Source organism: Diadema antillarum, unplaced genomic scaffold (assembly GCF_040938485.1).
Source record: "Diadema antillarum isolate AM-2024a unplaced genomic scaffold, OU_Dant_1.0 scf00000101, whole genome shotgun sequence".
Classification (NCBI taxonomy): domain Eukaryota; kingdom Metazoa; phylum Echinodermata; class Echinoidea; order Diadematoida; family Diadematidae; genus Diadema; species Diadema antillarum.
Genome location: NW_027270990.1, coordinates 1,516,478 through 1,531,849, shown reverse-complemented (window position 1 = coordinate 1,531,849; position 15,372 = coordinate 1,516,478). Strand labels below are relative to the sequence as shown.

The following is a 15,372-nucleotide window of genomic DNA, read 5'->3' as shown; positions in this document are numbered from 1 at the left end:
CCCTTTACAGAATTCCTGGATCCGCCCCTGTCAATAAAGAACAAACCCTTCTGCACAGCACGTATGTTCGCATTGGTGATTGAAATGGCATATCAAATCCCTTAAATGCCCCTTATTTGATATTGACCTATAGTCCAGAACTTGTTCTTCTGGTCCTTGTTACTCTAATCTTTATCATTTCAGTAACAAAATCAAGTAATCCTTTTAGTGTTATCAACATTATTTAGTGACATAATCTGTAACACTGTCGTACTAATAGTCATTATCACTATCAATACTATCAATATCAAGAATAATCTCATCATTTTCATTTGGCCACAAATTGCCATCGTTATTTTTCGTATATCATCTCTTTTTTTCCTCATCATCATAATAAGAATCGAAATTCTGTCTGGTTTTTTTTTTCGTGACCAATGTTTCCACGACTGATAGCTGCAGTATCCCAATAGCATAGAAAATTTCATTCTTATTGCCGCTCTCACGTCATTGTTGCTGTTTTTACAGCCATCTTATGAAAGACCGTGGTCTAGAAACTGAGACTATCGAGGCTTGCTTCCTACAGCTGCTCAAATCGAAATTGGATGGGCGGAAGTTTTCAATAGTGATTATGACACGCGGAGGAATTAGGAAGCCCTTCTGTTACGTAGAATACGTGTACTAATACTTCGAGGGTCCAGGCTGCATTTCCTTGCGTCCTATTTGCTCAACAAAACTTTAGAACTTCCATTTTTAGCAGATAATAAACCCTGAATTTACCAACAAAAGAAAAGGTTTTGAAGTTACCGTCTTTATGACTTTATTATTATTATTATTACTATTATTATTATTATCATTATTGTCATTGTTGCTACAATCATTATCATATACGCAATAATTTTGTAGCTGTTGTTGTTGTCATCTATATTCTCACTATCATTCTTACCGATAACAGACGTACAGTTGACATCTTTCTTGATATTGTCTGTGTTATTGTTCAAGTTAAGGTCGGCATGTTTTACAATTGGAGGACTTTTTCAACACATCGAAAGAACACTTGACCTACTAAACTTCGGAAGGCATGTAGAATACTATTTTGATTCAAGATATCTTAGTAACCGGTCACGGGAATGAGTATATAAAGTAGTGTCTTTAAATATTGTCCTACAAGTCTAGATATACTGTGACAATGTATGAATTGCTATCGAGTTCAGGCCTACAGAGGGTGGAACATAGAAGTTAAGATAAATTTAACAAAAGTCATTCATAATGTTTGAACAGATCGTCAGATTTTTCCAAAACCCGCACCGAGTGTCAAACCAATCTTGCTGCCGAATAGGTTATACCAAATTGCAAGTGTGTGGAAATTTCCCCTTCAGACAATTCGGTTAATGCAGCACACATTAAACAATTCTGTCGGCCTAACGAACTGTCGATCCGGAGGTCTTTTTAACGCAGCCCGCTGAAGATACGACTCGACCGGTTGCAGTATAGGCAAGCACGCATGCATTCCTGCGAAAGAGGTATCGGGATCATAATTCATGCCCTGTAAGAAGTTTATTATCAAATTGTCTAAGGTAACATGGTGGTCACTCTTTTTTTTTTTGCAAATTCTTCCTTTCACAAACTCTACTCCAAGTAGGTTTTATAGATAATCATAAAAAACGCAGTACACCAAAAGCTTCAGTAAAATCAGAAAATGACATTGTAAAACTACATGTATACAGAAGTTATGGAAATTCGAAGACATTTAGTGTTAATTGTTTTCTATCCAACAATAGAAAACTTTTTACCACTGAATCGATCCCCAAAATAGGGGTACAGTCCCATTGAATGATATTTTAAGTGTTGCGTTTTGTTGCTTAGAATCTTGCCTTTGGCAACGCATGAGAAAGGTGCACATCCAATGTAATTCCGTATCGTTTTTAAGTTGACTTGAAAAAATTAATGGAACAGAACACATGAAGTTTTATCTAAACAACATCGATTCAAAGATAGTGTGAAAATACAGTTCAAGACGACGTTGTCCTCTTTACTTCCTGTGAAGCGTGCTAATATGGCGAGATAAAAGTTAAAAAAAAAGAGACGTATGAATATGATAATGTATTGAAACACTCTGCGAATTGGCATTGCGAAGAGTGCTTAGTCTTTTGCTACAGACTCCATATTGCGATGCTCTCATAATAAAGTGACATATAATGTCCATTGTCCAATGTGTGCATTGAACCCGCAAGAAATGATGTATAAATAAACATCTGTCTCTTTTTCTTATTTGGACTATTAGAAGAGACCGGTCAAAGACTGAGAGCATTCCAATTTTGTGTAAATATTATGTGGATCCATGTAGATGTATTGTGGATGTGATGGGTGTGGGTAAAAATAGAACACTGAGAGAATGACCTATAATATCCTGCTAGAGGTTTCATTATAAATGAATTGGACATGCAGAAATAGGAAAGTAAAGGAAGTCCAAAGCGCCCTTACACAATAGGCTCAGATTAGAACAGATTGTAGGATAGTTTGGAGTTCTTATCATAATTCATCAAACTCCACCCAACATAAACGTGGGATTGCGTGTCACTTGTACTTTTCATTATTGTTTTTTTTTCCCCTTTGAAGTAGTTTGTAATGCCAGCGATATGTTCGTGAACACGGTGAAGGCGAAGTAAAAAGATATAAAAAATAAGCAGCAACTGCAACAACAACAATAACTCGAGCAAGCTTGCAGATATCGCTGTCAGAATCCCGCCATTCCCGGGCAACCTCGGTCAAGCGCTTGGCAAGATCTCGTCTGAATGAATGGCGAGGTTTCGCTGTAGAAACTAGTTCTACAGCAGCGACATACACTATGTATATTTCCCCGCCCCACCCTACTCTTCCGTGTAACAATCTATTCATGATATCAACCACGAAGCATTTTCTCTAGGAAGGTCTGCTGTTGCTCTATCTATGTTGTACATTGTACTTCCATTCAAAAGCCTATCTAACCCTGACATGCTAATTCTGATTCATATCCATAATGATAGTACTGTATTTTAGACATTCAAAAGCTCGCGATGACCTTCCTTTACAGATCATGCAATATCTTGCTGTTGTTTTTCTTTTCTTTTTTAATTTAAATCGACATTTTCGTCTTGATCAGAATCTGGACAATGCTGGCAAGAGATTGTAATGAAGTTGGCTCCCTGAAATATTGAAGGACATCTAGTCCCATTCATGACACTCGTGACATAAAAGTTTTGCAGTTAGTTAAGGACTTAATCTTTCATTGAGATATAATCCCTGCGAACAGTCGGTAACGACATTTTGACGTTGGCTAGTATCGACTGAAAAATCATGTATCATAACTTCTAGAAATGTAACAGTTTTCAACAGTGGAGTTTGCTCGTCTTGTCAACAATACGGTAACTAGTGTTCGAAGTATCGTCGAACTCAGATTGGAGGAATCTTGAGGGATAAAGAAAGTTTCCTAAACAGAAAGGCTGACAAGATGCTTGGAATTTCTGGATGAAATATCACTTTCTGACAACTAGAAAGGTGAGTCAAAATGCTTTGATCGTCAGAACATTCCACAGGGGATTCTTCGTTTGAAATACGACTTCATAGATTAATTTTGTGATGTGTGATCGCGTTACCCGGAGAAAGTCGGAGATCATAAAAGGAAGAAGAATAGGGAGCTTGAAAGCACCTGTGGAAATATAAAATTTACAGTGTTCTTACTTCTAATTCTTTGAAATATATTTTCCTTGTATTGACGGAGAGTAAATTATAGCAATTTAAAGCTTAGCATGTGACGAAATCATGCCTGAAAAAAGCGACATTTTTATGGTCTTCGTGTTGAATAACCACATTACAGCATGTTCACTTCAATATGTGTAAAATACTTAGAATTTGAAGATATTTACATTTATCTTGGCTGTTGAAAGTGCCCTCATATTTTAAAAACATTGCTTTTTAGGTTTGGTCAAATAATGCACTGTAATAACATTACTAAAAAGCAAAAACTAACCTACATTGTATTTATATTACGAACTGATCATTTGGCAAGTAGCGGTCAAAGGTTGCTTCGTTGTAGCTGCTGAGATCTTTTTTTCTTAGATTGTATAGACTGACAGGTTTCATGCTCTCTCATTGACAAATAATAAGAAAAATACGAATACTTATATGATTGCTAGAGTTGTCTGACATTGATGCAATTGCGTGGCACTGTAGAAATGATGTTTATGATATCGCAAGCCGGAAGGAACGTTTTACTAAGCTCTATCCTGAAAAAAAAAAAAAACCCGTAGCATTTGATTCGATTTTAGAATAGTAATACAGTGTACAAGTTGGTGTAGTGCCCTGTAAGCTATCATCCATAAGCTCTTTGGCGCAAACCACATGTAGGCGTATAGTGATGGATGCCGTCACACCTCTTTAAACTGCTAATTGCGAGATGATGAAAAAGAAATTTAAGATTAGGTACATTTGATCTACTGTTATAGTAAAACCTGTTTCCGATTTCGTGGAATAGATCAAGACTTAGTGATAGCAAAGCAATATCATTATTTTGTTTCATTTTTCCAGGTATATTATTTTGATCACCTCGTTGACGAGCAACAACAGCTCAGGAAACTATTAGTAGCAGTATATGATGGAAAGAATTTGTCTTATGAGAAATTGTTGACAGATAGAAGATTGATGGGCGATCATCTTTTATTTATGACGTTACAATACCACGAGGAAAACGAGTGAAATCTTCTTGTGATGATTTGTGATGATGAAGATGATGCTGATGACGATAATGATGATGATGATGATGATAATGGTGATGATGATGATGATTATCGTCATCATCATCATCATCATCATCATCATCATCATCATCATCATCATCATTTTCATGATTTTGGTCCACGTACCTAGTGGTAGATTTTTGGACACTGAGTCAAACGATATATCTCTTGTTTATAGCTCATTTTTCATTAGATTATATGTGACCCTGCACCACAAAACCAACAAAAAGTCGCCAGAAATGAATTTTCAGTTAAGGGCAGATTCTGAAAGAGCAGCATCTAAGCTTTAAAATGATATATAACTCAATAGTGAGGTTCACACCTAGATCCCTTTACCTTAAATTTTTCAAAGCCTCGAGGTTTTGTAAATTACGAGGCACTAAACTCCAAGTTAGCGTAGATGTAGACGCATGTAGTTTTGAAAACCACGACAAAACCTTAAGGCGAAGACACCGCGACAACACCATAAGGTTTCTTAGGGTGCTGTCGTAGTTTCGCCGTGGTTTTAGGTATGCCCCCCACAGCGCGCGTAAACTATGACAGATGTGAACGGAGTTTTGTTAACCACGACGCTCAATTTTTTTCCACAATAGCGCGCAACACTATGTGCGAACTAGGCGCCTTTTATTTTCTATCGTAGTTAGCATTACCTTGAGGTTTTGCTAACTGCATGTAGGTGTGAACGGCATCGAAGTTTTGTCGTGGTTAGGGGAAGGAATTTTTGCGCTCGTAGTTAGTATAACTACAGGTTTTTGGATAGGTGTAGACATGGCTAATACAAATGGACTCCGCCAACCTACCTAAACACTGGAAAGAAAGCAAGCACTCTGGAAAAGTGTGAACTGAGAAAAGAGGGTCTCAAGTACACGGTATATATTCAAGCGCTTAATCTTTACCAAGCCGTGCTAGCTGTGCCATGAAAGGGTAAAAAAAAAAAACAGGGTGTAAACCACTGGAGCAACAACAATGAAGGGATTATTAGATTAACCTGAAATTGATAATGTTATATTAACACATTCTGCCCGTGATTAATGCTAACTTTCAAAGCAGTAGTGTCATCCTTTCAAAAGTTATTAGACTTGAAAGTGAAGAGTATGCAAAGAATTTCAAGACATTAAAAGCAGCCACTAAGACAAGCCTGATCACTCTACTCTTCCCCTAAAAAGGTTTGCAGAAAAACTGCTAAGAACACACTTTCCCATTCAGGTTATGATACCAAACTGAAGAATAATGTAGAAGACAGATAGCTCTTTCAGAAAATATGAAAAACTCAAGATTGACTTGGTTGAACCATTTCACCTTTTCGAGTCCTCACTTAAAATCAAGGGGTGCGACTTTTTGTTTGTTTTGCGGTGCACGGTCACATAATTGTTCTCGATGAGTGAGTTGGTCAAGATGGGTATTCACCTTATTTGATAGATGATGAGCAACCTCTTATTTCACACAAGAATGAGGGCATTTATTTGACGAAGATTGGCTTTGAAATGGCTGGGCTAACCAACGTGACCAAAGCACAGCAATCATAACAAAAGGTGGGTCCTAGTTTTTATGATTTTGTTTAGTTGTATTTGTTTATTGTTTCTGTTTTTCGTTGTATTTTTGTCAGCTGCGGAGAGACAGCTTGTGGCAGCAATGGTCTTGGGAGGTTGCACTGGCTGCAGGAGAAAATGGCAACCAGAAGCACCTTGAGACATTTCCTTCGCCTCATCATCATCACTACGGCTTGTCCAATTCTGGTGTGGCAAGCCAAGAAAAGTCTCCTCCAACACGAATACAAGAACAAAGCGGTGCGTTTTGAGCAGGTCATCCTGCGGCATAACTCTCACGTACCGGTCAACGAGCAATCTTACTCGAACTTGACTGGGCTGCGCAAGGGTGGGCCCTACGTCATACAGACAAAACGAGAACCAGCAAATGCAACTGAACATACGGCTGGGTTAGGAGTTGATAGCGAGCAGGGTGTCACTGCCGAGTTCACTATCGATGATTGGGTATCGGAAATCGATAAACACGAGTATCCCTACATAATTAACCCTGACGATACGTGTTTGGTTAGGCGGAGCATCCCTGAGGAAATTTTACTCGTTATTGCGGTCTACTCGGCTCCCTCGAACAGGGCGAGGCGAGACGCCGTGCGGCACACGTACGGCAACCAGTCGGTGTGGCCCGTCTCGACTGAGGGCGCCCCCATGGTAAGAGTTGTGTTTATGCTTGGCGCCACCAACGACAAGTCCTTGCAAAGCCAACTCGAAGAGGAGTCCGACCTCTACGGGGATATCGTGCAAGAAGCTTTCCAGGACACGTACTTGAATCTAACGAGAAAAACAGTAATGACTTTGAAGTGGGTGACATCATTTTGCAGGAATGCCATCTACATGATGAAGGTTGACGATGACGTCATCTTGAATGTGGAAAGAGTAACGAACTTTTTGCTTCTATCCCCTTCTGAGGACTTCACCGCTGGAGCAAGGAGTCGTCGGGCGCAAGTGATGCGTGACAAGAGAATGAAATACTACACCCCGAAACACGTCTATAATCTGACCCACTACGAGCCTTACTACATGGGAGGAGCTGGTTACTTCTTGTCATTAGACGTCGCCGCCAGGATTTTAGACGTCGCTGTCAGCACTCCTCTTTTCCCTTGGGAGGACATTTTCGTGTCGATGTGCATGCGAGAGTTGGGAATCCCGATTACAAGGACCAAACACTTTTCTTGGAGTCGGTTCACGGTATCGGACGGTAGGCTGATAAAAGATTCCCAGACGGAGACTTTCAGGAAGAACTGCCTCGTAGGAACAGGTCTCCCCGCGCGGCACATGATGAAACTATGGAAGCTCACTCAAGAGTCAAACTAAAGGTCCACTGTATTGAGTTAGCAATCTTGTTCTCTAATGTCACTAGCAAGCAGGTTGTTGTTTGCGTATTCTTCTGATAAACGTTGTTATTGCGCAAATTTATGAATTTATGAATAGAGTTTTTAATATTTGCTTTCTATGTAGTATCGGTCGAGTGATTCTTTTTTTTTCTGATGTTTTGTTAAGTATATCTTTAAAATATTATTTGGTCTTTCTTACAATGAAGTATGTTGTGCAATATTAAATCATTGGTAAAATGCGATTTTTTTTTGCGTGTGAAATAATATTCATATTTTGAGTGTGATATCCTTTGTGAATGTTATCTTTGAGAGCTCGAGGTGCTCTATCATAGTTTGGAGGTATTTGTACAAGATTGCAATGTACTTTAGCCTTTGGGCTACGATTTTGCAAGTTTTTACCAAATAAACCATTCTAGTAATAACAATAATGACAACAAATTTCATCCTTCTGAGCTATCCTGTCCTATGCATACGAATGAATGAGCATTGCCTCCCCAGGCCCTATTTAATCATGCGCATACTGACAAGCTACATGTAGGAAGTTGGAAGAACTGTTGATCTAAGATACGGATAGTTTTTCTACTCCTTCACAATTCTGTGTGTGTGGGGGGGGGGGTGGCTGGGGGGGCCTTGTGGGGGGGGTGCTGGGCTCACCTTTTCATAGCACTCATACCTTTGTGTAGGGCCTCTCTCTCATCATATACTATAGTCTATTATTGTTGTCACTTTTATAAGTTTTCGTCATATATTACATAATAATGATAATTCTGTGATATACAAAGGGATGCACATCACGAGTTCGACACCAGCGAGTCATACAGCCCATGAGCACGATACTAGGCAAACAAGGTCCACGAGTCCGATACTCACGACATCACGTGGCTTAAATGTACGCAGTGTCGGACTCGTGTGCGTTGTTTGCCTTAGTGTTGACGGTACTGTCTTACTCAAATACAGGCCTTATTTGCCTAGGGTCTAGCTCATGAGCTGTATGACTCGTGGACTGTATGACTCATGAATTTTTTTTCTTTCCAATGTCGAACTCGTGAACCAAACGACTCGTGGGTGCCGTCTTGTAGGATTACCCCATACCAAGTAAGCATGATATTACATAAAGTCTCCACGCCAGTAGGATACATTCACTTGAAGAATGAAAACTCTTTCTCTTGTATCACCGTTGATGGTCATTGAACAAGGGCGGATCCGGAATGCCGTAAAGAGGAGACGCCTATACAATATTGAAGGGGGCGCACGAGCAATTTTTCTTTCTATTTCTTTTGTTTTAGCAAAAAATAAAGAGGGGGCGCGCGACCGGTGCGCCTCCTCTGAATCTGGCACTGTTGAAGGCATCCAGGCAACTGACGACACACGGCTGAAAGCTCCAATCGGGACAATTCTTAGTAAGGTGTCATCGTAGACTTGGACATATTAAACCAGAGGCCTGTGTCATAAAGAGTTAGGATTGGTCTTACGCTCGATTTAGTGCGCGTAACTCTATGAATGGAGCGTAAGGTCAATCCTGATAATGCACCTGTATCATAAAGATCGGCCTTACGATCACTCTTACAATCAATCTTTATAAAACGCCCTAGATCTTAGCAAAGCAAAATTAGCTTTCAAAGCTACATCTAACAGTGCGATTAGGTGACTCATATGAGCATTATGCTTACATTACGAGGGCAGGATATCGTGTTCCCCTCTAAATGCTCATTATTATCAAGACGTTTCTTCCTTAAACTAGAAAATCATTGCTTAGCAAGGACACCAACACTTATCAACGACAACAACAACAACAACAACAAGCCGGTTCTCTGTATGTATTTTAAATTTGCTCTTCATGCGCTGATTTTGCGTTGAAGTGATAACGTAATATATATATATATCAACTGGTTGCACAATAAAAGACTATTATAGGCCTACGTGTGCACAGAAAAAAAAATATTTGTAACGGACGATTAATTGCATTGTTTTGTTTTGTGTTTGTTGGTTTGTTTGTTTGCTTTGTTTTGGTTTTTGTTTTGTTTTGTTTTGTTTTGTGGGGGGTTTTTTAGGCCTGGGGAAGTCAGCCGTTCAGGGTCAAGATAAGAGGCTTTTTTTCAGTGGTGTTTGGATCGATCACGTCTATAGGAAATGTCAGTATAGGCCTACCTTGAAATAAAGGAGGGAAAAATGCACGAAATAAATGTTGTGGGAAAAGTTTCCTTCACTTGCGTTCAAGATGACGGTTGTAAGAAATAACAAAGGGGACGAATTGTTGACGACGGTAACAATGGTGGTGATGATGATGGTGATGATGGTAATGGTGATGGTGATCATAAGAGCACAGAACGCTTAATCCGTCTCGTTCGGAATTCTCAGTTTTCCGTATAGACGTCGCAAAGGATCCAACATGTTCCAGTACACAGCGATTACCATGACAACGGTTGTGATGATGATGATGATGATGATGATGATTAAGCTTACTAAGATTGATGGTCGAGAAATGCCTGAATATAATGTGCATTGCATGTTGTTGGCAAACATGAGTTGAGCAATGGAGATATAAATTCTGGTGCTGATAAAAAGGACGGTGTCACAGGCTATCCGTTCCGGCCAGTAGATATGTTCCGCCGACACGAATCGGCGGAATTTGGCCAGTATATCTTACCCCCCGGATCCAATCGGCGGGATTTTTGCCTCACCGCCGCGCCGATACAATCCCCCACCGCCGATTCGATCCGGGTCTTTACCGTACAATGTATACAAAGTGGTAATGGGGAAACACCCCTTCAGTAAAATGTACTCTTCCAGTATCCCTCCACAACCAATGAACTTCTCTAAATCTCTCTGACCAGCCCACAGAAATATCTGTGGACCAGCCAGTCGAACAAAGTTGTCAATTTGAGAACCGGACTGTATAAAGCGATTCCCTTTTTTCTCCCTATAGTGGAGGTCATATTTCTTATTTGACTTTTAAACATCATAAATGTGTTTTTTATGATATTTTCCCCTTCATCATATGAGAAATTACACATTCAAGGATTAGAAAGCTTCTAAAAGGGACACTTTTGGAAAATCATGCCCTTTAGGTTTTTTTTTTAATAAATCTTGCAGTTTTGATCAGTTCTTCCTAAGATGAATACATAGATCCAGGCAGTTATCCTTGATTATGGGGGTGTCATCATCATCTTATAGCCTACAAAGTACTTGATAAGACTTTGTTTTGTCAAACAGACTAACTTTATGTATTTTGAGCTGTTTCAGTGGTAGCCAAAACAAAGAAATACATTAGAATAACACAGTCATTCAAAGTTGTGTGATACTGATGACTGACTGCTATGTACTAAGAATACCCTAGTGACAAGAACATAATATTAAGAAAAGAAATTGTAGCAAGGCAGAGTTGGGGGGGGGGTAGAGGAGAGAGGTAGAGAGAGGGGGTAGGGAGGGGAAGGGGAGGGAGGAAGAGATCTGACACAATACAAGATACACAATACAAAAATAACACAGTCATTCAAAGTTGTGTGATACTGATGACTGCTATGTACTAAGATCTAGTACCACAAGAAATTATTATTATTAATTAATCGAAATTATTATTAAAATGGACTTATCGGTTTTTGCGAACAAACTCTTCATATATTTAGACATTTAAATTTTGCATTTGGGTTCCCTGGTTGAAAAATTAGAAGAATTTTTAGGAAATGCCGGCCATTTTGGACGCCATCTTGGATTGCAGAAAACGCTCAAGGAGGATTTATGAGGACTTTAAGTATGTTATTCTACACATATTTCTGGACATATCCTGAAAAAAAAACAAATCAGGTTGTAACCAGAAATGTCCGGGTTTAATCTTATTTTGACCTAATGCTCTTGGACTATATGAAATATTAGAGAGCATGTACGATTCTAAGAGAAATTCAAAGTACATTATACAAAATCGGTTTGTACTGAAAAAAAAAAAATACATGTGTAGTGGGCAGATAAGGTGGGTCCATCCTTTAGTTGGGGCCTCTTTGTTTATGCATATATATCAGCAATTTGAAGCAACGAATTTGTATCAAATGAACTCTGAATTCCTAAAAGAATTGAATGCTCTTTTACATTGCAGGTTTCTTATTATTTATTCGTTGATTTTTTGTTTAGTTGGAAACCTGAACCCCCATCTCAGTCAATACTGTCCATCCATTTAATCCTGAATGCCTTCCCTTTTCATGATAGTGACTGCGGCTCCAAAACAGACCTTCTGTTTAAAGAAAGTAGAGTGCATGCAAAATATGGAGTATCAAAAACTCACGTAATTTTTTGACTTCTAATAATACCCCAACTTGAATATCCAAACAGTGCACCTGTGTCCAAAATCTGGTGTTCCACAAAAAAGTTACATTTTCTCTTCGTACACATTAAGTTTCATATGTACATGTTTATGCATTTTTTTTAAATGGAAAACATATTACATGCACATGTGAAAGATGTGAAGCCAATAGTGGCAAGGGGATAGACAGAAATTGAAAGAGATAAGAAAATGAAAACAAAAAACAGCTAGTAAACTACCTGTAACATGAATTGACAGGAAACAGACAGAAATATGGTTTAATGTACCCCAAAATGGAAACTATATAAATAAAAAGTAAAAAGTGTAAAAGCTGTGGGCTAACGGAGAAAAAACATAGAATTAAAAATAAAAAATAAAGAAGAGATTGAGAGTGCGAAGGAGAAAAATAAGGAGAAAAGGATACAAAGGAAAATGTTATTCATCTCGAGTTATAACAGCTTTAAATCCACATGTATAGCTCCATTTTAGTCCCCTGCATACACATTAACAATTTGTTTGCAGACTAAGCAGCATTTTTTTTTTGAAGTACAGCTGTACAATCATTTTGTTATCAGAACAAAGCTCATTGAAAAAGCCTGTGTATCCACGCTGTACTCTACAAGCAAAAACCTCCCTCTCTTTTCCTTCCAACTTTAAGCAGTCTCTTATAAATGTATAACTACAGTATCATCATGCTTTTTCGCTGAACTATTCTTTGAGGTTTTATCTAAATAAAGACTAATCGCATCATACTGTCTGTGCAACAGTTCCAGATGATCGACTCGTACATATGTGTGCAATAACTGTGCATGCAATTTAGCTAATACATTGTACACTAACTTATTTCTTCGCGTCACTATTCGAGCGCAATTTAAGTACGAGGCTATAATATAATTCAGTTAAAGGGACATTATCAGAACGTAAACCTAGGTTTGTCATTAATATTATTGAAGAAATGAAGAAATAGCTTGCTTCGATTTCTTTGGTTTGGTATAGCTAGGCATCCACAATAAGCAGATATCATTTTGTTTTTAATGAGGCCTACTCGCACAAACCCGGATAGGATCGGCGGTTGCGGAACGTTTCTGCGTACTGCCTATTGTGCGGTATATTCGTTCCGGCGGAGCCAATCGACTGATTTCGGCGCTACGTTTTTTTTTTTTGTGTGTGTGTGTGTGTGTGTGTGTGTGTTTGTGTGTGTGTTTTTGTTGTTGTTGTTTTTGTTGTTGTTGTTGTTTTGTTGTTTTGTTTTGTTTTTTGTTTCAAAGCGAGGGGACCGACTTTATGGGAACAGAGGGATAGTTTGCTGCCATTTGACTCCCTCCCAAAAAGTTAGACCGTAAATTCTCTGCCGCCTGCACTTGCCCTGGATAATAGTACTGCATTATAGACAAGTAACAATGATCAAGAGGATGATGATGATGATGATGGTGATGATGATGAATGTAATGATGATGATGATGATGACGACGACGACGACGATGACAATGATGATGATTCTGATGATATTCCATGGTGGGATAACGAAGGGCGCGACATGGATGATGTCGAGAAGGCGGTAGTGATGATGTTGATAATACAGCTTTGACAGTGAGGATAGCAAAAACGTTCTCATTCCAATGTTGTAATGAGAAATGTAACGTGTTCATATAGGATGTTCTACATGTTCGAAGAAGATTCCTGTTTGATGATTTATCAAAGGCATTTTGGACTCGACATTACCACTAACTTGGCGATTCACAATGTCACAGTGATAAAATCCTACAGTTTGTATAAGATTTTGAGTGATTTCTCGTTTTGGTCGATTTCAGCAGAATCATTGCAATAGAGAAGATACAAAAAAAAAAAGGCACGAACACCGTAATATCTTTATATTTATTCAGTATACAACAACTTTTAAAACTTTCACGGACAGTTCAAGAATAAGTTCACAGGCACAAGGGGACCGTAAATCCAACAGTAGCTCCTCGAAGTACTGTACTTCATTTTAGTGGTCATCGCACCGCACAGAATGTCCTAGTTTATTGCCCTTAATCACTCTCTTTTCATTCCTTATGATTTCCTCTTTTTTTTTCATGGGAAAAAAATTGTCTTCCGGGGAAAGTTATTAAAGAATGTAAACATGGATGACTGATAAAAATTTCATCTTAACCATGCACAGTGAAAGAAGGATTTCGTAAAAATGTACAACCACAGCGTGAATTTCGGTCAATGACAGGTTTTGCATAGCGAATACCGCTGAATCGACGTTAGAGGGCGCTATTAAACTTCAGATCATTGCTACTGTAGATTTGTCTGTACATAAGCCCAGCCGGATAAAACATGTACGAGCCTGAATACAGGATTATGCGACGAAAAGTCTACAAACAAGAGATATACAGAATACATTATATTTCTACAAAAGATACAGGGAAATATCAGCAGAGCTTTTTCTTCAGCATTGCAAAGACAGCCTCTTTATAATCTGACATACAAGTATTACGTTTCATACAAAACGGAAGTTAATAATTATATGAAAACATGCTAAATGGACGTAGCACACGCACAAGGGATGAGTAGTACACTAACTGACTCATAAAACAATGGAGGAAATATTTCCCTTCAAGGTGTACAGTATACTCTCTGAGAAGACGGGAAAAAACAGATGTGTTGAAAGAAACGGTAGCATAGTGCACTTTCGAAGGTAGTTCACTGCTCAGAGAAGTGCATGTGTTTACAGCTTCTCTGAATAACAAAACCAAGCATCTATATTAGTTCCTGTTACAAAAAGAGTTCAGAAAATAGAACATTTTAGCATTATCAGGTGTCATACATATTACAGCTGTACATTCCTACATACTATGTAAAATAACTTCATCACCCGTAATTCCTTCCACGCATGATTTCAATTCAATTACTCTATTTCTTCACTTTTAATTTTCAATTTTCTTTTCTTTTTAAATGGCTATTAGCTCATACTCCTCGATTTACAAATTCCACGTCATTCAATTTGTAACCCACATTCTATTTTATACATTATTTGGGTCTATGAGCAGTGATGAGATCAGTTCTATCATTTTCACCTGGATTCGGGATCCAAACTAAATACAATTCACCAGTAATTTCTCGTCAGTAGGTATGTACTGATCATGAAAACTTAGATAATTATTATGTCATTATTGGCGTTGTTGTTGTTGGTGTTTTTTTTTTCAGAATGCCGGAGAAACAAGAACTTCGTGCGTCTGCTTTGATATACATTATTTTCATCTATACAAGGAAGAAAATGTGTAAATCAGTATCAAAGGTTTAGTGGATATTACTGTCATCCAAGTTGGTCCATTTGGTGGTAGGGGCAATACGGATGAAACGTCTCTGGCCCTCCGTGTGCCATGTCAATTTCTTGTCTAGGTATGTGTGTGAAATTAGCACACGTTTTGGCTCAGTGCTATGAAAAGGGTTCAGTTGTTGAGAAC

The 15,372-nt window shown here is 38.5% G+C and overlaps 1 protein-coding gene across 1 annotated transcript; it reads left to right on the top strand.

Annotated features, from left to right (window-relative positions):
- Positions 1-6,418: 6,418 nt before the first annotated feature.
- On the top strand, positions 6,419-7,606 carry LOC139718914 (beta-1,3-galactosyltransferase 5-like). Its single transcript, XM_071630363.1, has one exon. It carries the CDS (start codon positions 6,419-6,421, stop codon positions 7,604-7,606), a length of 1,188 nt encoding a protein of 395 aa, XP_071486464.1.
- The last annotated feature ends 7,766 nt before the right edge of the window (positions 7,607-15,372 follow it).